The sequence below is a fragment of the Convolutriloba macropyga genome, chromosome 5 (assembly GCF_964194025.1).
Source record: "Convolutriloba macropyga chromosome 5, txConMacr16.3, whole genome shotgun sequence".
NCBI classification, from domain to species: Eukaryota; Metazoa; Xenacoelomorpha; order Acoela; family Convolutidae; genus Convolutriloba; species Convolutriloba macropyga.
In genome coordinates, this window is record NC_134472.1 from 8,374,198 (window position 1) to 8,400,781 (window position 26,584).

Consider the following 26,584-nt stretch of genomic DNA (forward strand, 5'->3'; position numbering starts at 1 on the left):
TTTTCTTACTTTTTCAACACCACCTTGGGCTATTTATTCTCTTTATGTTTATTTGGAGAAAAAAATGGGATAAGCGAGGGCGGCAGTGAGAAAAATAGCAGTTTTTCCTGTATTTTATATTTTATTTTAAAACCCACACAGGGTAACCTAAGCTGCTGTTTCTGTTTAGAAAAGTAATGGAAAAATCAACATCAGCACCAATACTCCCATTTCATTCTGACAAATACACGTATCTAGTTTTAAACCGGAGTGGCAGGGTTGGTGCGTGGGTTGAAAATTCTATTTTGCCCAATTCTACCACGTTTGAAAGCCCTAAAAGTATGATTTATTTGGTACATTCAAGGACAAAATATTAGGTGAGTCATTTTTCGTCTAGACGCGTGCAGCTTGCATGTATTTCATTTATGTGCATTTTTGTCCAATTTTTCTGCAAAACCTTGCAACTTATAGCAAGCAGTTTTTCAAATGCATTCCGACCAGTTGTCCCATTTATAATTAACTCGATTTGCAAAACAGGCGGATTAGTATATGCTCAGCTTTTTGAAACAGTTTTAATCGTTACAATAACATTTTCGTGTCTTTCCCATTATAACCCCCTCTACGAAATTTTAGCCCTCTATTATGACATGAGGGGTGGGGTGCCTTACGTTATATGACCACTATGGGGGGGGGGGTTGTGGATATAATGGGAAAGAACCATATAGACATACTGAATATTTGATTTTGTACTGGCCTCCAATCTACATTATATTTTACCACATTTTAAATTAATTTTGTATCTGATGAATAATTGATTTAATCGATTGATTTTTAAGAGCAGATTAAAGGTTAATAATTGATAGAAACTTATAGATTACATCACCTTTGAACTTCGTGTAGCCGAGATTTCAGTTAATTATTCGGGCTTTGAACATTTTGGTGAAAAATCAAACAGCAGTACATAATTTAAGCGGAAGCATAAAATCAGGCTGCGATATTGTTTTGATATTTGAAAAAACAGGAGTTTCAATTATACTTACAGAATTTTGTATTCGTAGCTGCAAATTGAAACGTGCGCTCAACTAAGGTATAGATATCAGGTAATTATTAAATTGAAAGCCATAAAAAGCTCCACAACTTTCCATGATTTCATCCCGGAAATAACTGCAAGTCAGTATCAGTACTGTGCACGTCTAACTGCGAGTCTTATACCAGTACTGATTCAGTGCTCTGATCATGTCGCTTTTTACACTATCCAGTCTTCATACAAATCTTAGGCACGATGTGCAAATCGTGGAAGTCATTATTCTGTAAAGAATATGCGCAATTTTTCAATTACAAACAGTTGTTTTCTTGATTGGCTTGATTAAAGAAAAATCGTGCAATTGATCGTGATCAACCAAATCAGAATTAATTTTTTTTCTGAAGAGACTCCTGACCATGTCAAAATGCAGCCTGTTAGTTTACTTAAACTCAACTTAATTTAAACTCAACTTGTTTTTGTTCGGACGATTTTTGCCGAACATTTTTGACTCGGAAAAACTCAGGCGAGATTATTTAAAAAAATCTCTCTTTTTTTCAAAATTTGTGCACATCGGCTGATTCCATCATTATTTTGAAACCATCAGTTTTAACAAAATTGCTCTCAGTTTTGATTTGCGATCACAGGGATTGTAATGGCTGCCCCATATCTCAGCAAACTTTTCGCTGATTCTTTCATATTTAGCTTTTTCCATTTTTGTTGGAACAACCGTCAGGACAAAAGATCGGAGAGCAAAAAATTAAAACTTTTACACTTGTCCAATATCTTAGACTAAAATAGTTTCGTGCTTTCAGCAAATGATTTTTCAAAGAAATCAACTAGGCCAAATGAGCGTGGTTATACTATCTTTATCCATAGAATGGCAATCTTAGAGTGACAAAAATTGGCATAGCCGGGTTGGCATAATAGTAGCGGTAGTGGTAGAAAAAAAATTAAGCAGGATAAGTTATTGGAACTTTGCCTCTGTTCTACGTGATATCTTTTCTAAAAATTTCACTTGTGACTGCTCAGGATTCTCATGGCTTACTAAAAAAGAATTTAAGTTTTAACTTTCGGGTACTTTTTGAGAAGTTTGAAGTAAATTAGCCTGAAAACAGTTGTTTTCACAGATAATGATTTCAAGGTTGCACTTTTCCGATTTAAATACTTGAGTTATTCACGGATTTTCAGGAATTGAACTGAATTTTTTTCCTAAGAAAAAGCAATTAAAACCATTTTTTTTTTGGTTTTGTTTCGTATTATCAACACACTTTGTTTTCCTCGTCTATCTTTTACACACACAAAAAACTATTTTTTAAACCGGACTAGTTGTTATAGCTAAAAAAGTTGCCATGCACAGAAAAAAAATCTTATATGCAAATCAAAAAATTGTAGGAAACAAAACTTTGTGCTTTCATGAGACTAAGATGACTCAAGAAATTTAATTCGGCGAACTTTTTGGCAGCCAGTTCTTTGTATATACTGCTACTTTTACAATCGTCTGAGAGCACTCAGTGTTCATATGTACACATCATTGTTAAAACGCGAATAATCCAAGTGTTGATATAAATAGACAATTCGAAAACCAGCTTTGGTAGCATGGAATTTCCATATAGTTTGACTTTTCTATGCAAACAATGGGGAAATCTCGGATAATGAAGTTGCATTTGGTCACTTGAGACTTTAAAATTTTTTTATTTTATTCGTTATTTCTTTAAAATAAGAAAAATTTTACTTTATAACTTTAACATATTGCTTTCAGTTTGAAATTGAGATTACAGTGGTTGTAGGGCTGCTGAAATTGTCGGCCCCATTGTTAGCAAACGTTTGGTTGTTTTAAATTATTGTTTCTTCATTGTGTCGGAACAACAATCAAACCAAGAATTTGGAGAATAAAAATTTATACATTTTACTCTTTTCCAATTTTTTACACAATAACAGTTGCTTGCTTTGGAAAACTAAACCCAGAAAAGTTTGAAGAGAGCCAGAATGGTTGCGCTGAATCAGACACGTAGCGTTTAAGTATTCCCCTTGCAAATCGATCGTAGTACATGCTAAGCTTTCAACTGCATCTTTATTGTTATTCCAGGGTGCCAGATGATATTGGTTTTCTACAATTCTGGCCAATTTTCTCACCTCAGCTGGACGTCCGCTGAAAGTAGCTTTTTTTAATTTATTAATGATCTGCTTGGTAAAGACAGCTCCGTTGAATATCCGACCCGATTTTCAATTGACCGCTGCCACAATGTATTTTTGACAGGCTTGTGCCCCGTTCTGGTGGTATCTTTAATTTGGCGCAGAATCTGATATATCTTCAACTTTTGGGGAAAAATTAAAGATTGTGCCCGTTTTTTGTTATTAATGGCTGCAATTTTACATTTGGCGGTGCTCCATTTAATGCGTATCCTTATTTCTCTTCGAGTTTTTTTTTAACTGATGTCCATCGAAGTGCAAAGCTAATTGGTTCTGCTGGGACCTACCCCTAGTAAATTTGCTGATCTTTATTGTCCATATTTGGCTAAATTTAATAAGCAGAATAACGTCTCAACATTTTTCGTACTCTAATTAAATTGCCTCTAATTATTTTATATGTGCTTAATTGTGCACTGGTAGCTTAATTGTGGTCTTGTACCTGAATTTTAATATTATATCAATTAAAATATTTTTCGTGTATCTGGCATTGGTCATTTTATTTTGGCATTGGGTATATTGGAATTGGGTGTTTTGATACATTGGGTGTTTTGTAAAGAAGTTTTATGTTATTTCATCTTGAATCCGCTCGGAATTTGTAAGCTGTGCTGAAACCAAATGAGCAAACCAAATGAACTGAAAGTTAAAGTAACGGAATCTTATGAAAAGATATTAGGTCGACCCTTACTAGGAGGTCGACCGTGTATTTAAGGTATGGAAATACCCCCCCCCCCCCCCCCTAGGTCGACTTTATAAGTCTTTTCATAAAGTCGACCTCTCAACTGGGGACTTAAATTCATTTGGTTTGCTTATTAGGTTTCGGCAAAGCTTATACATTTCCGGATTTCACGATCATCATCATGACTTTCACGTTTTACCTAATGCTTCGAAATCAAACTTATTATCGCGGTAAATCATCAGCATTTCTTAACATCTACCGTAAGTTGTGTGTGTGTGTTTGTGTGTGTGTGTGTGTTTGTGTGTGTGTGTGTGTGTGTGTGTGTGTGTGTGTGTGTGTGTGTGTGTGTCTGTTTGTGTGTGTGTGTGTGTGTGTGTGTTTGTGTGTGTGTGTGTGTGTGTGTGTGTGTGTGTGTGTGTGTGCGTGTGTGTGTGTGTGTGTGTGTGTGTGTGTGTGTGTGTGTGTGTGTGTGTGTGTGGGGGGGGGGGGGGGGAGGGGAGGGGGAGGGGTTTACTTTGGTCAATTGGGATAGTCCCAAGATTTGTTTTCACTTTACATTAGAATCCGTGAAGACTTTTCCGTGAAAATCTATTACAGTTTCTCGTTTTATCTCTTAATTAAACTAAATTTCCCGCGGTCGATTGTGCTTGGGGGCATTTAAGTGTCTGTTCACGTATCTATACCTCATTACTCGCTCTACTGATCCCCTTACATCTGCCGGCTGCAATCCAAACAATCCAGTACAAACTGATCAATAAACACTAAACAATACAGTCTAGAACGACCGCGCATCCCTTCAGAAGACAATAAACACTGTTTTTCTTCCCATTACAATTTTCTTACCATCCTTTTAAATCTAAACATTTACCACCAAACAAGTACATCCAAATACATATATATGCATTAGGGTGTCGGCAGTTAGAGCCGAACGGGCTTAGAGCCGAATAAGGAAAGATGAGAATGTTTTTCGTTTGTGCCCCTCCACCAGCTTTTTGGGTGCATATTATTTGCGCCCAACAAGCGCGTATGTGCCATTTTTTACATAATGACTTACTGTGTATTGGCACGAGATCATTCCTCATTAACGGGGCGGAGACTGCATAACGTATAACTCAATGAGGGGGGGGGGGGGGCAAAGATCACAAGAGGAAAATCAATCATAGCCGATGGCTTAAATTTGATTGGTCACACCATCTTATTTGAACAAATTATAGAACATAGTTTTTCCCATCATTGCCCCCCCACCCCCCCCCCCCCAAAATACAGCACCCCCATAATGGTGTTTTCTCTATTATTGGAGGGGAAGACTATAAGCTGGGGGGGGGGGGTATAATGGGAAAAACCCGAATTATGAATGACAGAAATGCCAGAAGTTGCAGGCAAATTAATCAGTTGCTGTTACTTGATTATCTATGTTGGCGGTCGACTTACGATCCACTCGGCCTCTCGACCTCACTCGATCGATTATGCACTCACTAACCTGGTGGCCCAAGGAAAAGATCCCGCATAAAACCTTCACATTAATGTCTAGTCCTACTCCAATAAGAGCTGTTAAAGTATTCGGGGATCTATTCTGTTTCGGCCCCCCAGTGTTTTTTATGACCCCCCGTTACAAATTATATGTTGTTATATAGCACGTTACTATGTAAGAAAATAGCACGTGCGCCTGGGAGTCATAAAAGATCTATTCTGTTTCGCCTGGGAGTCGGGGATCTATTCTGTTTCGGCCCCCCAGTGTTTTTTATGACCCCCCGTTACAAATTATATGTTGTTATATAGCACGTTACTATGTAAGGAAAATAGCACGTGCGCCTGGGAGTCGCAATGATCAATAATTAGCATTATGCTCTACGCCCGTTCGGCTCTATTCACGTTCTCCATACATTAAAAGCAGGCTGATAGGTAGCTCCCGTGCTAAATTGGCACGTGTGGAATTTGCGATTTAAATGGTTAGAGAATGGTTTAATGTTGTAAGCGTTCAAAGGAAGGCGATCAATTACTGGGAGATTATTACTGGCTTTGATTTACTGCCTGGCGGCATGCAGAGACAGAGGGGGGCTGTATTTCAGGTATGTTGAAAGAATTTTAGTACTGAAGTTAAAAAAATTTTGCGAGCATATCTATTTTTCCCACACTTCGGTTATAATGCATGATCCGTTCGTTTGATGGCATAAGGAAAATTCTGATGGAGACTCGAGAGACAATTTTTAATTGAATTTCAAATTGTATTTCAATTTTCAACAACGCGGGTATAAATCAGCTCTATTTTTTTGGATCGTGTTGAGCCCCCCCCCCCTCCCCCCGTTGAGGTCCCAGACCGAAGTCTCATCTGATCAGATCATCGTAGAGCGCACACCTACGCATTGTGCGCTCGAATTGCGTAGTCTTGACAAATCGGATCTACTCACCCGCAGCTTAGTGGGCATTTAACTTATGCTATGATGGGGAGCTATAGTTTTGTCGAGGGGGATGGAGGAGTTACAAAGAGAAAAACCCATTTTGGAAAACTCTGATCAGAAATTCCGAGATGTTTTAGGGCTGTCTAATGTCTTTATTTAGAAATGTGTTGAGATAAGGAAGCTGCAAAATTGGCAGTCTTTCCAATTGTAGAAATATAACGGGAAAGACGCAAAATTTGTATTGATCCGATCAGACCACTTTGAGTGCACGAATGTAAGGTACTGCATAGTGAATCATTATGTTAAAAAATGTTACGTGCGTCTGGGGGTTGAAAATAATGTGCACCCGCTAAGCTGGGGGGACACAAACGGGAAAGATCAGGGAATCCTATCAGGTCTAATTTTATAAAGATTTCTTTTTTGTTTCGTTCCCCTGCTACTCGTCACCCCATTTACTAATTGTGTTGATATATAGCAAACTGGTTGCTATATTAATATCACGTACAGCTGGGTGCGTAAAAATTGTATGCATTCTAATCAGGGGGATAGATACAAGATTCATTCTTTCTGAATTTTTAACTTTTAAGGTACTTATCAAAAACTGTAAGATCTTCAATTCTTGGCATGAGAAAGACTGTAAAAAGTTTGGTTTACATACGCAAAGTATTACTGAATTTTTAAAGTCAATAAGACATTTTGTAATAGATTTTAAAAAATATCAAAATATCAACAGCAGTGGCCTTAAACAATAACAGCAGGTGGGAGACTACGCAAAAATATCACCTTCTGTTGTCTGTTGCTTAACAATGATGGTGCCTCCAATTTGTACTAAGGAATTTTAAATCAAAGATTCAGAATATAAAAAAGCTCGTGTCTATTCTGTGTAACTTAGTTGGCATATAACTCTTACGCTCCCCCAGTCGCACATGCTCTTTTTAGCATTGTAACGTGTTAAAAAACAACACATAAAATATAAATGGGAGGCACAGAATACGCTGGGGCCGAAATAGAATTGAACCCGTTTTGAATGTGCATTTTGATTGGTTACATTGCACTAAGTTTATTAGATTCCATTTTTTCTCTTGTTTTTAAAAAGAATACAATTTTTACCGCAATTTTTTTATGTACTACGATGAGCAGAAATCACGGCAGAAAACCTGATTTCACTAAGAGAAATGGGGTCCTTCCCACTATAGCCCCCCATGAAATTATAGCCCCCCTTTATGGTATAATTACCATGGTGGTGGTGGCTGCTATAGGTTATCTGACTACTAAGCTGGGGTGGGGCTGTAATGGGAAAGACCTAAAAAGAGGAACATATAGTTGTCTTCACTAGTGTTGACATTGCAGACATTTAAAAGACGCTAAAATTTTTCCGGGTGCTCACCAAAAATTGGCATGTTTTGAATTTCAACTTTGTAAAGTTTGCTACTATGTTGCTATATCCTAGAAATCCCGATGTAAAATTGATCAACTCCATCCAAGTTTTACAAGAAAAAGAAAGTTGTCACGATATCACATTTAAATCACATCTTTTCTGCCTCTATTGTTTAGCGCAAATGCTAACGTAATCATAGTTGAAGAAACGTGAAAACATATCACATTTTGAGACAACTTTCGTTTGATTGAGAAACAGGGACAATTCACGAAAAAGTCGAAAACAATTTTAAACAAGCATTTAATATTTTCGAACACTAAAAACAGAACTACTTATTAAGAAAACTAAATTGACATTGATTGAGATATGATATAGAGAGCTTTAATTTATGGCTCTGATGAAGGGCCTTTCTAACTGTTTCGGCTACCAAAATGCTATGTGGAGACGTTTTCAAATTCGGCAACCTGGCGGAATTCAGCGCGTCCTTAAATTATTCAATCATTGGCTTCAATATGACTAAATTTATATACCTCAAAACTCAATATACTTCAAAGCATAGGCCGCTCAGGATAGAGTTCTGTTTCCTAAACTCAGTTTCAGCTGTTCCTATTTACTCTGTTCACTGAATAACAATAATTGTTTTAAGAAATTTCAAAATCAAATTTTTCTTGAAGACTTCAAATGATATCCGGGACCTTTTCATTTTGTGCCCCACAGTACGTTATGCGACCCCAGTTACAGTGCAAGTGTCCTTTTATAGTAAATCTTTATGTAAAAGTATGGCACAAGCGTCTGGGTGTTGCAAATAATATGCGCCCACTAAGCTGGAGGGTTACAAACGGAAAATATCATATTATATAATAATAAAATTTGAAACTGCGATTACAAGACAAAGGTTGCACTCTTTTTAAACTAAGCGAGACAACTTGATCGGATGTCCCGGGTCGAGGTTTGGCGGTGCAATTGCATAAGAAATGCGGTGAAATGCGGTGAAAGAAAAATTTTCACCGCGTATTTCTTACATCTTTTCCCCGTGAATGCGGTGAATCGCGGTGAATTATTTGTTTTCACCGCGTTCTCAGTATTCTTACAAATCTTTATTGAAACTGAACCTTCATCTGAAAAACGGGAATTTGATTAAACCACAGACCAGATTGTCTCTTTAAAAACAGCCATTACAATCGTCACAACCATTTTGTATTAGTAGCTCAGTCGGGTATTTCCCATTATAGCCCCCTCCCCCAGCTAACACGGGTCGAGGTTTGGTGGTGAATTTTTGTAAGATGCGGTGAATTGCGGTGAAAAGAAAAAAAATTCTCACCGCGTATTTCTTACAACTTTTTGCGGTGAATGCGGTGAATCGCGGTGAATTAAGTTTTTTTTACCGCGTTCTCGGTGGCGGTGAATTATTATTTTTCACCGCTTGATGCGATTATTTTTTTTTCACCGCATCCAGCGGTGAAAAAAAAATAATTCACCGCTTGAGAAAGCGGTGAAAAAAAATAATTCATCCGATTAAATGGTGAAAAAAAATAATTAACCACCACAGAGAACGCGGCGAAAAAAAATTCACCGCGATTCACCGCATTCACCGCAAAAAGATATAAGAAATACGAGGTGAAAATTATTTTTTTACCGCATTTTACCGCATTTCTTACGAAAATTCACCGTGTCTTCTATGAATTCCCCCTGCTGAATTTTTCTTACCTGAATCAGCGCTTCAGCTGATTTTTTTTGTCAAACCAGGCATCATCAGACAGCTCACTGCAGATAATCTCCATCAGCAACAGTTTTTCACTGTCCAACAACTTTTACTCATTTTTTTCAATTATTCATGAGTTTCAAACAAAACCGCTAGTTTTGATTAAATTCCCGTCTGCTTTCGTCACTTCTTTTGTCTGCTTTCACTTGCATCCAACTGACTTTTTTTTAAAAAAATGCAAGTATAATTTGAAAGTAAGTTAAAGCAAGATTTCAAGAACCTAGTTTGGGGGGTCGATTTTTTGCTCCATCATATAGAAAAAAATGGTTTAATAAAAACAATTTTTGATACAACACGTAGTTTCGGAATTGCAAGCTAACTGTTGTTGGAGTGTCGTTGAGCCAGATTCAAAACTTTTTATTATGTTGCATGTTTAAAAAGTTTCCATTAAATCCATATATGGCGTTTTGTGGTTGATAAATTTTTTATGGTGGTCAACCCGGGGAAGGTTAATTCACCTTAACCTTCTTTCTTGTGACATATTTAGTATAAATTTTACCTTAGGTTTATTAGTTTGAATGGTAAGACCTTCTTTTCAGCTAAGACCTTCTTTCAAGAAATACTGTATCACGAACTCTTAAAACTAGCGAAAAAATCGAACATAATTCCAGTAATGGTCATAATTTAAAATCCTCCAATTTTTTATTAGCAATTGGACATTCCGTATGTCTAGAATAAACTTCTACATTGTTTTGGTTGACTGCTCAACTCGATCAACTGATTATGAATTTGAAAGTGACATTACACTTTTATGGCCTTCAAGTGAATTACGCGCTTTTGTTTGCTTTCAACACTTTCCAGTTTCACTTGCATCCAACTGATTTTTTTGAAAAATTGCAAGAACAATTTGAAAATAGATTACAGCAAGAGTTCAAAAACCTATGTTGGGGGGGGGGGGGGTGGGGGTAGAATTTTTGCTCCATCATAAAGAAAAATGGTTTAAAATTAATTAAAAAACTTTGGTTGGGGGGACCATAATTCGCTCCATCATAAAGAAATAATGGTTTAAGAAACAATTTTTGATATTCTCACTACTTTTGTCTGCTTTCAACACTTTCCAGTTTCATCTGCATCCAACTGATTTTTTTGAAAACAATATGGATACTTCAGCGCACAACAAAATCTCACATAATTTAACGCCTTTTAGGGGTCGAATAGTGATGAACTATTTTTTTCACCGCATTCACAGCAATCACCGCATTTTTTACAAAAATTCACTAAAAATCTCGACCCGGGTAGTGGTCAGATAAACTATAGCCCCTCCAATCATAGTAAATATACAATAATGGTTTCTTTCTTTTATTTTTTTGCTTCAGTTGGTTGGAAAAGCGATTTTGAAACATAAATTGTGAAGAAAGCACTAATTTGATCCAATTTTTTATAATCTTACAAATGTCGTCTGATGAAATCATTAAAAAAAGTAATTTTATGTCTGCATTTAAAAAGTTCTAAGTTTGCATAAAATTTCTCAAGTCTAGCTGTTCTGCGTAATAGTTTCAAAATCTGGCGCATTTTTGGTGCAGTTTTCTTGCTTTGCACATTACAGTTCGACAGTGAAAATCCAATTTTGGTACGAAATTTTGCCTTTTACTTATGGTGTTCTAAAAGCCAACGTTTTTTTTTCCTGCAGAAAAACTGAAAAGATTTAAAAACTAAGATATCCCTAAATTGATTGATTGATTGCTTAGGTCGATTTGTTCTGCCAATCAGGTTCTACAAGTCAGCGAAGATGTCGCTCATAAATTTAAAGAGGTGTTGTAAACCGCCAGTTAACTATAGCACATACAACTGTTGTTTGTGGAGTTTGAAATACTTTTACATATTTGACCCAATTGTGACCTCGAGATTTCATGCACAGAAACGTAGTTTCGGAAATGGAAGCTAAATTTTGTTGGAGTGTCAATGAGCCAGATTCAAAACTTTTTGTAATGTTGCTTGTTTGAAAAGTTTCCATTAAATCCATATATGGCGTTTTATGGTTGGTAAATTTTTTATGGTGGTCAACCCGGGAAGGTTAATTCACCTTAACTTTCTTATTTGTGACGTATTTAGTATAAATTTTACCTTAAGTTTATTAGTTTGAATGGCTTTTCAGTACGTGAAACAAACACTTTTCAGCTAAGACCTTCTTTCAAGAAATACTATATTACGAACTCTTAAAACTAGCAAAAAAATTGAACATAATTCCAGTAATGGTCATAATTTAAAAAAGCCGCCATTTTTTTTATTAGCAATTGACAATTCCGTATGTCTAGAATAACCTTCTACATTGATTTGTTTGAATGCTCAACTCGATCAACTGATTTTGAATAAAAAAGTTCCATAACACTTTTATGGCCTTCAAGTGAATTACGGGCTTTTGTTTGCTTTTTACACTTTCCAGTTTCACTTGCATCCAACTGAATTTTTTAAAAAATTGCAAAAATAATTTGAAAGTAGAATACAGCAAGAGTTCAAAAACTTAGGTTGGGGGTCGATAATTTGCTCCATCATTTAGAAAAAATCGTTTAAAAAGACAATTTTTGATATTCTCACTACTTTTGTCTGCTTTAAAGACTTTCCAGCTTCGTCTTCATCCAACTGATTTTTTTGAAATAAATATGGATACTTCAGCCCACAGCAAAGTCTCACATAATTTAACGCTTTTTATTGTTGACACCTAGGCCTGGGGTTAAATAGCGCTGAATTATTTTTTCTCACCGCATTCAACGCAATCACCGCATTTCTTACGAAAATTCACCGCATTCACCGCATCTCTTACAAAAAATTCAACAAAAAACCTCGAACCGGGTAGTGGCCAGATAAACTATAGCCCCTCCAATCATGGTATTTATACAATAATTGTTTATTTCTTTTATTGTTTTGCTTCAATTGGTCGGAAAAGCGATTTTGAACCATAAATTGTGAAAGAAGCACTGATTTGATCCAATTTTTCATAATCTTACAAATTTTGTCAGATAAAATCATTAAAAAAATAATTCTATGTCTGCATTTAAAAAGTTCTAAGTTTGCATAAAAACTCTCAAGTCTATCTGTTCTCAAAATCTGGCGCATTTTTGGTGCAGTTTTCTTGCTTTGCACATTACAATTCGACAGTGAAAATCCAACTTTGGTACGAGATTTTGCCCTTTATTTATGGTGTTCTAAAAGCCAACGTTTTTTTTCCTGCAGAAAAACTGAAAGGATTTAAAAACTAAGATATCCCTAAATTTATTGATTGATTGCTTAGGTCGATTTGTTCTGCCAATCAGGTTCTACAAGTCAGCGAAGATGTCGCTCATAAATTTAAAGAGGTGTTGTAAACCGCCAGTTAACTATAGCACATACAACTGTTGTTTGTGGAGTTTGAAATACTTTTACATATTTGACCCAATTGTGACCTCGAGATTTCATGCACAGAAACGTAGTTTCGGAAATGGAAGCTAAATTTTGTTGGAGTGTCAATGAGCCAGATTCAAAACTTTTTGTAATGTTGCTTGTTTGAAAAGTTTCCATTAAATCCATATATGGCGTTTTATGGTTGGTAAATTTTTTATGGTGGTCAACCCGGGAAGGTTAATTCACCTTAACTTTCTTATTTGTGACGTATTTAGTATAAATTTTACCTTAAGTTTATTAGTTTGAATGGCTTTTCAGTACGTGAAACAAACACTTTTCAGCTAAGACCTTCTTTCAAGAAATACTATATTACGAACTCTTAAAACTAGCAAAAAAATTGAACATAATTCCAGTAATGGTCATAATTTAAAAAAGCCGCCAATTTTTTTATTAGCAATTGACAATTCTGTATGTCTAGAATAACCTTCTACATTGATTTGTTTGACTGCTCAACTCTGATCAACTGATTTTGAATAAAAAAGTTCCATAACACTTTTATGGCCTTCAATTGAATTACGGGCTTTTGTTTGCTTTTTACACTTTCCAGTTTCACTTGCATCCAACTGAATTTTTTGAAAAATTGCAAAAATAATTTGAAAGTAGAATACAGCAAGAGTTCAAAAACTTAGGTTGGGGGTCGATAATTTGCTCCATCATTTAGAAAAAATCGTTTAAAAAGACAATTTTTGATATTCTCACTACTTTTGTCTGCTTTCAAGACTTTCCAACTTCATCTTCATCCAACTGATTTTTTTGAAAACAATATGGAGAGTCACCGCATTTCTTACAAAAAATTCAACAAAAAACCTCGAACCGGGTAGTGGCCAGATAAACTATAGCCCCTCCAATCATGGTATTTATACAATAATGGTTTATTTCTTTTATTGTTTTGCTTCAATTGGTCGGAAAAGCGATTTTGAACCATAAATTGTGAAAGAAGCACTGATTTGATCCAATTTTTCATAATCTTACAAATTTTGTCAGATAAAATCATTAAAAAAATAATTCTATGTCTGCATTTAAAAAGTTCTAAGTTTGCATAAAAACTCTCAAGTCTATCTGTTCTCAAAATCTGGCGCATTTTTGGTGCAGTTTTCTTGTTTTGCACATTACAATTTGACAGTGAAAATTCAACTTTGGTACGAGATTTTGCCCTTTATTTATGGTGTTCTAAAAGCCAACGTTTTTTTTCCTGCAGAAAAACTGAAAAGATTTAAGAACTAAGATATCCTTAAATTGATTGATTGATTGCTTAGGTCGATCTGTTCTGCCAATCAGGTTCTACAAGTCAGCGAAAAGGTCGCTCATAAATTTAAAGAGGTGTTGTAAACCGCCAGTTAACTATTGCACATACAACTGTTGTTTTTGGAGTTTGAAATACTTTTACATATTTGACCCAATTGTGACATTAGTCTATATTCTACAAAAGCAGGGTAAAAAGCCGATGTGTATGAGCCTCCAGTGTTCATTTGCAAATGCATTTACAATCGGTCAGCACTGATTGTGGACACACTTAATTACAAGTGAAGATACACTCATGCTAAGGTACAATTAAGCTAAACTTTACTTCTAATTTCACCTAGAATTGAGTTAGGTAAAAAATTATAGGCGGTTGAATGTTAAATGAGGTACCATAAAATCGAACTTCTGAATCTCGAGTTTTCATGCACAGAAACGAAGTTTCGGAACTGCAAGCGACCTTTTTGTTGAAGTGTTCATGAGCCAGACTCAAAATTTTTTTATGATGTATGTTTAATAAGTTTCCATAAATTCCATATAGGGCGTTTTATGGCTGGTGTCATTCTGGGAAATGTAACAGTATTTTTACCGGGTGAGGTGAGTCAGGTCAAGCGCCTGAACAAACTCAAGCTGATAAAAACGATCGATAGAAAACCAATTTAACCTTCGGTTCGTAAAAACGCACACAAACACAACTACATCAAATACTATCGAAAGAAAACGTTAGTTTTTTATGGTGGTCAAGCCGTGAATGTATATTTACCTTTAACTTTTTTTCTGTTAAGTATGGACTATAAAAACATTTCAGATAAGTTAAGATGATTTTTCATGTGACCTTACCTTAAAATTAGTGTGAAATACCTCTCTATAAGTGAAACAAAGACTTTTAAGCTAGAGCTTTAGTAATACTAAATATCTAGAAATACTAAATCACAGACTCTGAAAACTAGCGAAACAATTGAACATAATTCCAGTAGGGGTCATAATTTAAAAAAAGCCGTTAATTCTTTATTAGCAATTGGACATTCTGTATGTCTAGAATAACCTTCTACATTGATTTGGTTGACTGCTCAACTCGATCAACTGATTTATGCATTTAAAAGTGCCATTACACTTTTATGGCCTTCAAGTGAATTACGGGCTTAAAAGCATGCAATAAATGCCGGCTGAACAAATTATGACAGCACCTGCTGTTGTGTTTGCGGTCAATTAGCCTGAAAGGATTTATCTGGAAAAAGATATTTTTGAGGTTGAACATCCCGCATTTTGAAGATTGTAAAATCTCTTTTACAACCTGAATTTGCGTAGTGGATTTTAGTTAGAATCACCCATTCAGCATTCAACTTAAATTAATAATTATCATTGAGCTAATCTTCGGAAATCAGCTACAAAAGACAAATACTTTGGCCTTTGGGGAACTAAAGAGCTAAAATAGATCAAATGGTACCTTTTATTTAGTAGGTCGCCAGCGCGTAATCATTTTTTCCCATCTAGGTGTTCAGCTGAAAAACTTGACGCAACTTCACGTTTTGTTACATAACTTTATGTTCACGATATTGCCTGCAGATTTTTGAATAGCAATAATTTTCTGTTCGGGAATCTCAGTAATATTGATTTGAAATAATTTAGTTCTGGAACCTGATTTAAAGCTAAAAAATAAATATATAATAACAAATAAAATAAAAATAAAATGGTTCGAAATGTTTTAAAGAAACTGCACAATGAGCAGAGGAAAGTTTCCGAAAAAAATTGAGCACTGTTCGTAGTGAAGACTGAAGGCTTCAGGCAACACTGCTTATCAGTTTGCCAGGGTTAGGTCTTATGAGGACTCAGGACCCATAAGAATTGAAGAACTTCTTCACAATAAAGTTTGAAGCACAAATTGAAAAACTAACATCCTTCAGAGAAATGATGGGACTTGAATCTTTGCTTCTATGCCATTCGGGTGCACAAATATCAGCATCACTTACAGTTGGCATTAGTCTTTATTTGAAGGCAAATGAAACTCGTGCATGTGCTCAAAGTATACATTAGGTGTACCTGTCTATCATACAGAGAAGAAATATCCAGTTTGTAAAACAGGCTTACACGGCATTCACGGTCACCACGCTGTGTCATATCACAGTCATGGCGATGGAAAAGCCCGACGTGGTACAGTTCGCGGAGGAGCTGTACCAGCTTGTTTTGCCGCAAACTTGGCCCTTGTTGTAGAAAAAAGACCTGTTATTCCAAACAAAATCTCACTGCTGGAAGACTCATATGCCTCTTTTTTAAAAGGGTCTTTCAGTTGCAGAGGGTGTTTCAGTCTACCTAAGCAAATAGTCAACGACAATTTCGATTATCGCTATCTGAGGAACTCCAAACTTTTTTTTTACAAGGGCCCCGAAAACCTTGAAGAAATCGAAGTAAATTGACCCATTGATAGGAGAATTGGTTGTCGACATCTAAACAACATAATTGAAATGGTAACGCATTGGGTAATTTCGCAATGTTTTTTCGGAAACACATTGGGTAATTTTATTACGCAGTCGTCTCACCCAATGAGCTACTGTACTTTAATCAAATTCGTAGGTACAATTTTACTTGTTGGTGATTTTGTAGCTGATGAGATTTTGCTGTCAAATAAATTTATTCAGAGTTTTGTCTAACTGATGAACTTAATTAAGACAACTCGAAATTTCCATATGAAAAACAATCTTTATCTTATTTGAATTCAACTCAAGTTCTTCAAGAAGGCCATATTGATGCTTAATAGATGTGCCACAATGCATTAGACCGACTTGAAATTACATTTTAAACTCTATCCAAAATGCAAAATGAAAATTTTGATTTCAAGGTTGTTAAATACATTTTGAAAGTAAAGTTTAATGCCATTGTAAGAATTCAAACGTTCAATAAATTCGGTTTTGGCTTCCGTCATATCAGCCATTTGACTTTTCTTTGTTCAGTTTTCAGGAACTATTCAGGAAATTTCCGCGAGTTTGAATTTCCCGTCTCTTGTAGCCTAAGACGGTTTTATTCCTCTGATTGGTTTTCAAGCAGGGAGCACTTGCTTAATTCCACCAGAACGGTCTCATAGTACCGTTATTAGCAGTCAAAACCTATCTCACATGGATGGTTTAATAAGTTTAGTAACAGCGTAATTAATGAAAAAAGTTTTATAGAAGTGCTAATTCGGCTTCTTTCACATTTAGTTAGATTTGCTTGCCAGCTAAATCACAATTTGACTAAGTGTGTTAGCTCAAAAAGATGAATATTTGCCTTTTTCCCTGTTTCTAAAAGTTTGTTTTATAAAAAATTGGGTTGATTTAAAAGCATATCTATAAAATCCCTAAAACCGAGAGCACAAGCAAACAAAAAATTTTAAAAACTATGCGTGTTCATACATTTCCAAGTATGTATTAACATGCATACAGCTCTCGAAGCAGCTGTTTCTGCTGCTTCAAGAGCACGGAAGCAGTTAAGTCAAAAATTTCCAGTTTCAGAGTGGCCAGCAAGAGTATTATTTTTGCTTTTTCGACAATAAGTGCAAAGCAAAATGTATTCAACTTTCGACAAAGAGCATAGAAACATTTTTTAAAAATTTTCATAAACTTTCGAACGTATACTCGTGGTCTTTTACAGTCTCAGATGTTGGAGGGTTTCATTGAATACTTCATCAACAGAGTGAAAAAAAACGGATTCTTATGTACTGCCGTTTTCATATAGAGAAAGAATCTCGTAAAATTTATGAGAATGCGTTGTGGAGCAGAATTTAGCTTCAATTGCAGTACCAATTTAACCTGAAAACCCGATTTTTAGCTATAATAATTTTTTTGCCTAACTACTAGATTTATCACCGAAAGATCGATTTTGAAACGATTGGCAGTTGGTGCCATAAATAGCAGAACACTTAATTTTTGTTATTTAAATAACCCGAATTTTGAGAAAATTTAGCTATAACCGAAATAATATTAGATTTTTGGATACTATCATTGATTGTATAGACGATTACATTTATTCTCTGTAGATAGAAATCACCAAGTGAAATAAAAGCGTTTTTAGACAGTGCATGATTATTTGGAACTTTTCTTCAACGATAGATTTCAGCTGATCGTAAGTTCATGACTGATTCACCAGCTTAAAAGGATGGAGTGTTATATCATAGAGGAAAAGATCAAAATTTTGTTGGAAAATGCTTTTTCTCACCTGTTGATTTCTACAGAAGATAGACGCCTTCTTAAGAATGGTTGGTACGACAATGCAAATTCGCGTGCAATGTTCATGTGGTTGGCAGTCAGGTAGTATGTTGTGATACTTTTTTGCAGTTAAAAATGAAATAATGAAAAACTTTTTTGCTGAAAAACGGTCTGAATAAAAACGTACAAAAGAAAGGACAGCTCTTTTCCAAAATTCTTCCCAAATCTTGGCACGCTTAATAAGCATTCAAATCAAATCAAATCAAAATCTGTCATCAAACAACGAATTAAAAAGTTGTATCGATGAGGTTAGTTTCAACAAAAATTTTCATCTTTTCAAATACTCAAATTCCAAAAAATTTTTTTGTTACTCAACAAAATTTACTCTTTGCTCAAAGAGTTTGGCCGGTGGACATAACTTTGAAAGAAAAATGTTTTGGGTTATATTTTGTAATGTTCTGGGTTGAGGTTGACTCGGGCTATTTTGACCTGTCGCAATCAATGATAATAACAACTTGGATGAAGATTGCAGAATTTTTATTTCAAACTGCAAAGATGGCGGTGAGTTGTTTTGACTAGACAAACGTATTTTGGCAAATATTATAAATCCATTCAGCGTTTGAAATAGTGAAGGACCTTTTCATTGTCAGCAAAAAAGAGGAAATTTTAGGAATATTTTTTTGTCCCGAAGCTTTTTCAAGATCACCCTACATGATGCAGTTTATTTATTTAATAGCTATATTAAAAATTTGATGAAAGTGGCATTTTTGCAGCATTTTGATTACATTAACCTCCATTCGTTTTATAATTTTATAATTTTTTTCTTGAAGATAGAACAGCAATACATAGTACAGTCTTGTTTTTCATTGAAGATTATGTGACATACATGCGTGCTTGAGATAAGTTATTCAAAACTCTAAATATTGAATTCGCCGGCTTTTTTATACTAACAGTAACGGTTTAAAATGGATATTACATTACCGCTTGCTTTTACTGCTTCACTTAAGAAATATTTGTTTTCTGTTTCGATTAAATATGCCAATTTCCACTTGACACCCAGGAGGTATACATAAAATTTTGTGGTTACATTTGATCAAGCAAGAAATTAATTGAGTTTCGCTATGTTAATACGTATGAACTTGAAAGGTTTTCCTGGAAACGGGCTTATATTCAAACTAAGATATTTTGAAGGGAAATCGGCTATAATGGGCAATTTAGAAATTATGTTTCGAAATTATGTTTCAAACCTTGCAGAATTTTGTAACTATTCAGTGTAACTTCAGTCAATCAATTAACTTTTAATTCCGAAGACTTAGAAAGATATTGATATATAATTTTAACTAAAAATTTTATATAACTTCGACTTCAAACTTTATAAGTAACGAAAAACTTTTGCGTCAATTTCAGATATTGGTTTTGATGCTTGAATGTGACAAGAAGGCCCATTTTTGTGCGTTCGCGCATAATGTTCGGACCCCGTTTTTGACTTAATTTTCATCAAATGAAGATTAGATAGAAAACTTTCAAAAAATTACTAATCGTTCGAAATTAACTGTTTTATCCAACAACTATACAAATGACAATAAACCATTAAAAGACCGATGCTAACTGCAGTTAAGGAGTGTAAGAGACAAGACAAGAAACAAAACAAAACATAAACAATAAGCTCTACTTACGACCAAATCTAAATGTCAATTCATTTTTTGGAAAAACTTAAGGAAAAAGTCAAAATAGCATAAGATTATGAGTAAACTAAACAAAATGACTTGCTTTTGGCCAAAAAGATACCAGATCTGTCTTATTTGAGAATAATTAAGTAGACAAAAAACAACGAGGGCAAACTCAGAAAACACTTTAATTTTTGAAAACAAGTAAATTCAATGTAATGAAAGCAATGAGCAATCAACTGAATTCATTCAATAGTTTCAATTATATCGTTAAAACTCATTCAAAACCATGGAGACCTGCCAATATTCAGAATTTCATACGAATACAAAAAAAAGATCAAAAACCAAAAAGTCTTTTCAATTTTTCGAGGAAATTGTGTCGAAACCTAAATGATCAAAATCTTTGCACTAAAAATATTGAACACAATCAATTGCAAATTAATTGTATGCGATAAATTAGATATGAAAATTTTTATAAATATGACATAATTGTGATGATCTGACAAGACATTAAATTATGAATTCAAAATTAGAGACTGTTAAAAAATATAAATACTAGATACTATCTTAGTAGTATCAATGACAGAAAACCACTGTTTACAAAATAAAACAGCATTTAAGATTACCTTATTTTCACATTAAAAAGAATGCTATTTTTTCTTTAACGAAATTACGCTATTAGGTTGTAGCAATAAGATTGTAAGGAAAATTGCTAGAAAGTTTCAATAAATCGTTATTTTGTTAAAACAAATTTTTTAAAACCAGAAACAATTTGTTTGCTTAGAACAAAATTTTGTTTCATTGGACCTTATTGGAACAAAAGGGACCTTTATTATTTGAACTTCGAAATAAAAAAAGACTTCCGTATAACTGTGAAGAAAAAAACTTACACGAAATAAAAAAAGACTTCCGTATAACTGTGAAGAAAAAAAATTTTAAAAAAAGAACTTACACGAAATAAAATCCGCATCTTTTTCATCGCGAAACTCAACGATGAGACCAAAACTGGACTCTGCGCAGCTGTTAAATGTTCAAAATTTTCTCAAATAATGCTTTATTGTTTTTGGCAAACGGAAATCTTAATATGCCAAAAATAAAATATATTTGAACCGACTTTTATAAAGAAGCATAGTTTAATTTTGTTATATTAAGATTTTCGTGCAAATTTGTTGGTTCCAGAAATGATAGTTCCCGAAAACTGAGGATCTCGAGGTACAATTCGCCCTTATTTGAGTAAGGAAAGTCTGTGTCAACAGTTTTAATGTCTACATCATCGGTGAAGCTGGACAAAGTAGGCCATATTGGAAAATTGGACGCAATTTGATCAAAAAAAGAAGAAATAATGAATTTTGAAAAATGTAGCTAAAAATCTGCCCAAAGAGTTTGTTTCAAACAATTAATCAAGTTTCCTCTATCTCTAAACGTAAAATTAATGAGACTATTGTTAACATTTTAATCATATTTTAGCAAATATTGGTCAAAATTTATGCAAAAATTACAAAAAAAATGTGACAAAAACAGAAGTTGGGCAAACGTTCACAAGTCTTTAAACCTCTGGAACTCCTCGGAAAAAAACGGAGATAAAAAAAATCTTTTGAAAATCTACAATCATGTACAATGAATATATCGATCGGCGAAATTTGACTAAACAAAAAAAACCCGTTGAGTATAAAGTTCCTCCCCAACTAAAGTGGTCCTGAACAATTATAGTTAAACAAAATTGAGAGGAATAGTTCGTGGACTTCGCTGATAAACATTGCAATGTTCGTTTGCGCACGTTGAGTAATTCAGTTACCTAAAATTTGCTAAAACGGAATACAAAATCTGTAATTGGTTTTATATTTCTGAATTTAATTCATTTCGGTCAAACTGAAAATAACCATTTTTTTCTGAAACCAGTTACCGAAATCTGGGGGGGGGGCAGAATCAGTCCATTTCATTTTAGGATTATCTTTGAGGTGTTTTGCATTGATCTTTCACAATTCTGAATAATGTTATCTAAGCAACTTTTTCATTAACGTGAATAAAACTCAAGTAGATAGTTTATAAGCAGAGTTCAAATAATTGATCTAAAAAGGTGATTTTCGATGGTTACCTTTTGTTTGTTGGCTTACGCTTCTTTCAGATTTTTTTTTTACAATTATGCCACCCAAACTCAAACAGCAACTGATGAATATTTGATAACTACTTTCTAAGCCTCTCTAAATTGAAGCGTATTTTAACGATTAATAGACTTTTGTTAGTCAGTTTTGAAGTTGTTATAGCATTTTGTATAATATCTGATTTTTGAACTCTTATCGCTGGTTTGTTAAAAAATACAATTACAGTATTATATAATTTTCTGTCAGTTTATTTTGCTCAGAGCACGCTACATAAAACTGCAATGTCTGTTCACGCAAGTGGCATAATGACATGGTGATTATTCACATTTTAGAAGTTTATTTGTGATCATTTTCAAGCCATTTTTGTTTTGACCTGCTAAAAAGCGCAGTTAGCTGAGTAGATATTTTCGCTCTGTTTAAATAAACGTGTATACAACCAATTGTTTTTACTCTTTTAAAAGTATACTTTGAATGAGCGAATTTTCAACGCAGCTAGCTGTATATTCTCAAGTACTTTAAATAATTAATGAACAATTTTTCTCTTTTTGAACAAAAATAAGAAAAACTAAAAATTTTATCTCCCAGTATTTCCTTTATTCAAAATAAAAAACACCTGTTTTGTTTAGAGCTGTTGACGCGTTAAATTTCTTCATTGCTGCTGCGCATTTATTTTCCATGGAATTTTGTGGGAGATCAACAAAGCAAACAATTCATTCCATCCAATAACATATCCTGTCAACATTGTTTGTCTTATTTGGAATGGATGCCAGTTTTTCCTACACCTTGTTCAGAAATTGATCCTTTTTCCTGATGAGATTTAGCTGCCAAGATATCAACACGCGGGAAAAGACGGGGAAAAGATGCAAACATAACAACAAACACATCAAAATAAAAGCGGAATGTATTTTTGGCGCACTTAAATATTCACAGCAGTTTTTCTTTTCTCTTCAGCACGTGTTTTAATCCCGTATTTTACTTTTCCTTTACTTTTGGAAACACTTGAAAAAAAAAAAACAAAATGTTACTCCCTAACTTACCGACGTTCCAATTACAATACAACTCATAAAAATGTCTGCGAATGACGCCAATTCGAGTGCTAAAAGTGTGAAAATTGCTAAAAGTCAACAACAACAAGTAAACAATAATGGTGGATCCGAATATTGCTCGTCCGAGGCGTCCGGAACCCAACATCGACGAAGTTCAAAATCTCCCGCGAATGAAAACGAACCGAATAAAACCTCACCAACAAGCCCAAAACGTTCTGTTTCTCTTTCTCGGCCTTCGGAAATTTCGGCGAGCGCACATCAAAGCATTTCCGAAGGTTCAAAGTCGGCACCGACTTCGGGTGGAAAGCCGAAGAAAAAGCCGAAGAAAGGTCTGATCGCAAACATCGCGGGTACTCGTTACGAGTGTGTTCGGGAATCGTTAGAAAACTGCGGTTTCGCGTGTGTTCGTGACGAGCGCGATGATCCGAACTGTTTATTGTATTGGAGTGATTTAGCGGTTCCGAATGAACGAATATCCGAAATGAAACCCTATCAGAAAATCAACCATTTTCCAGGCATGGGAGAGGTTTGCAGAAAAGACGCTTTAGCCCGAAATATGATGAAGATCCAGAAATTTTTTCCAAATGATTACGATTTTGTGCCCAAAACGTGGAATATGCCGTTAGATGGTAACTCTTTTTTGAATTATGTCAAGGAAAGCGGGAAAAAACGGAGGCGGATAAAAACTTTTATTGCAAAACCTTCGAACGGGGCTATGGGTAACGGTATACGTTTGTTTCGAAACGTTGAAAAAGCACCTTTGGACGAAAATTATATTATACAGGAATATCTAGACAAGCCTATGTTGATAGATGGCTTCAAATTCGACATGCGAGTGTACGTTTTAGTTACTTCCTGTGACCCGTTAAAAGTTTTCCTTTTTCGTGATGGTTTAGTTCGAATTAGCACTAAATCGTATGTTTTACCAAACGATCAGAATATTGAAGAGTTGTACATGCATTTGACCAACTATTCTGTGAATAAATTCAGCGCAACGTACGAAAAAGATGAAGATGAGTCAAAAGGCAGTAAACGAAATTTTGAGTTCCTAAATGATTGGCTAACAAAAGGCGGATATGATACCCAGAAAATCTGGCGCGAAATTGGCGAAGTTATTGTTAAAACCCTTTTAGTTGCCGAGCCGCATTTAATACATCAGTATCGGATGTGCCGCCCCGGGGTTTCACCCTTAGCAGATAGCACTTGTTTCGAAATTTTGGGTTTTGACATATTTTTAGACCGAAAGGGTAAACCCTGGTTGCTAGAAATTAACCGATCGCCGAGTTTCGGAACGAACGAACGTATCGATTTGAATATTAAAAGCTCACTGCTTCAACAGAGCTTTAAATTACTCAGAGTACGAGCTTCAGATAAAAAACGATGTCTGAACAACCAGAAATTGGAGAGCCAGCGTCGACTTTTTAATGGACATCGTAGACTGGCAATTGAGCAATGGGATAAAAGCAAAGCTGCCAAAGTTCGCCGGAGAGAACAGCTGCAGATACAGCTTGCAGCTTTGCGTCGGGAATCGATTCGGCAAGAGTACGAGTCAAAAAACCTCGGGAAATTTAGGAAAATTTTCCCTATAGACGACCGCGTCCAACTAGAGCAGTATATTACAATTTTGAGCAAGGGTTTCGATGTCCTGTTAGCGGGCCGGGGTGGTCAGTTGCAAAAAGAGATAATTTCAAACTATAAAAATCCGTACCACGAAGCGGACTTGTTAGACTTGATAGAACAATGTGAGTGTGAAGAAAATGGCGAAGTCACTACTTACAGTGGGGGGTACCGGAAGCCCCCCGTCCCCAAAACCCTGTCATCAATGCCCAGTTCTTCGTCTCCATTGCGAAAAGGCGAACATTCATCTGACGACTCGGACGATGATGATAACTCCGAAGCCTCCGACGACAATGACGTCACCAATAACTCAAACCAGAACAACGGAAACGATGACACGAAATCCGAGACACATACTATAGAAACTGCATCAACAGTACTTGATAAAAAGAAACTTACAAGAAAGACCAAAAAGGCATCGTTTAACAACCGATCTCAAAAAAATGAGCGACCTACGCTTGTTTCACGGTCCTCGACTCGAAGTTTGAGCTCTTTGAGGTTTGAGAGCAATCGCAATTTGCCACCTAGCAAGCGCAAAAAAGATGATTCTGACTTGATACAGCTTTACGACGCGTTAAGTGAGTTGAATATAAAGTTCCCGGGCAAAAGCGACGAGGAGGCAACCGAGATATTGAACTCTATTTTAGACAACTGGCGTTATCACAAACCTCGGGTAGCTTCATATTGGCTGGTTAAATTAGACTCAGCCAAACGGCAGAAAGTCGTAGACATAGTTCGCAATAATGTCCGTTCAATTATTCAAAGATTTTACGAAAGCGAAGACATAGATAAACTTAACGTGACCAAATGTTTGAACAAAGTTTTCAGCAGGATGTTATGGTCACATGGGCAGGGATTATGGTCTTGCCTCAACCATACAACCCGCGGACCCGCACCTTGGGAATCAATTTTCAGGAATGGGGTTGAAATGTTGTCGAACGTGGAAATGGGGTGCTGTAAAATTGCAGTAGAATTGTGCAAAGATTGTCTATTAGTAGTTTACCAATTTGCTAACCAGTCACGTTCTGAGTTAAACCTAGGCACTAACAGTGTGTCAACAGCAACTGTTATTCCTGGAAACTCGACTGTGTCTTAGCGAAAGCTCTAGAATGTTCTAGAACTTTGCAGAATGTTCTTTTGAATTTCTTTTTAATTCTGACCAAATATAAATGTTGCTATGTGTTTTGTGTGTCTCCTAAAATATTCGTCCCCTAGCTCTGAAAATCATCGAAGTGATTGTGATTCAAAGTTTTCTAAAACTCTGTTTTCTAATTAAATCTAGTTTTACGTCAGCGTACATGGAAATCGGTGGGAAAGTGAAGAAAATTAATTTTAAGTCAATTCATTTGTTTTCAGACGTTGAAAAGTTAAAATTTTAGAAAGTTAAAATTTTGCGAGATTGAACAAACACTAAGCCATATACAAGGCCATTTTAACTCAGAGCAATTAACATAAACAACATAATCTTGGCCAGTCCAAAAAAACCCTGCACAACGCGAAAAACCCTCAAAGCCAGACCCGCAGAATCATACAAAAGCAACCAAAACAATATATGAATATTATTTCTCAACCCAAAATTCAGAATAGATTTTTTACCCATATATTTAGCCAATCTATAGCAACCAGAAATGAAACTCAGATATTCAAACAAACAAATCATATATCGAAATTTGCAGTAATATTTGTTAGTGCAATTTTTGTTACATAATTTGTTTGTTTAATTATCTGAAATTTATTACTGGTTGCTATAGATTGGCTGCATATATAAAAAAAGAATCTATTCTGAACTTTGGGGTGAAATATAATATTCATAAATATATAAAATATTTTTTGGGTTTCAGTTGCATTAGCTGCTCCTGTTGTCTTAAAAGATGAGACGCCAGATGCTTTAACGAGCGTGAAGTGTCTTTGAAGTCCAAAGCATTTTTTGGACTCTGTCTTTTGAGTTA

General features: G+C 35.2%; 3 protein-coding genes across 8 annotated transcripts in view; 2 read left to right on the plus strand and 1 right to left on the minus strand.

Moving 5' to 3' along the window:
- The window catches only part of LOC142339105 (unconventional myosin-VI-like), a 223,680-nt gene extending 220,148 nt beyond the window's left edge, over nt 1-3,532 (minus strand). For all 3 annotated transcript variants that reach the window (XM_075388837.1, XM_075388836.1, XM_075388835.1), the window contains exon 1: nt 3,523-3,532. The gene's annotated coding sequence lies outside the window, so the exon portion shown is untranslated. The remainder of the gene's footprint in view (nt 1-3,522) is intronic.
- Nucleotides 1-26,584, plus strand: part of LOC142339107 (uncharacterized) — a 382,233-nt gene that overhangs the window by 8,748 nt on the left and 346,901 nt on the right. The gene's annotated exons all lie outside the window — the stretch shown is intronic.
- On the plus strand, nt 265-25,817 carry LOC142339106 (tubulin polyglutamylase TTLL7-like). 3 transcript variants are annotated; one of them, XM_075388839.1, is made up of 3 exons: nt 4,619-4,747; nt 5,761-5,938; nt 22,599-25,817. In XM_075388839.1, the coding sequence occupies exon 3, from the start codon at nt 23,041-23,043 to the stop codon at nt 25,729-25,731; it is 2,691 nt and encodes an 896-aa protein (XP_075244954.1). In that variant the 5' UTR covers nt 4,619-4,747; nt 5,761-5,938; nt 22,599-23,040; the 3' UTR covers nt 25,732-25,817. The 3 variants fall into 3 exon arrangements, with proteins under 3 accessions (XP_075244956.1, XP_075244954.1, XP_075244955.1); XM_075388841.1 differs by lacking the exons at nt 4,619-4,747; nt 5,761-5,938 and adding an exon at nt 265-356; XM_075388840.1 differs by lacking the exon at nt 4,619-4,747 and having other exon boundaries at nt 5,755-5,938.

Coding starts and splice junctions, on each gene's coding strand:
- LOC142339106 (XM_075388841.1), top strand. CDS start 23,041: ATGTCTGCGAATGACGCCAATTCGAGTGCTAAAAGTGTGAAAATTGCT.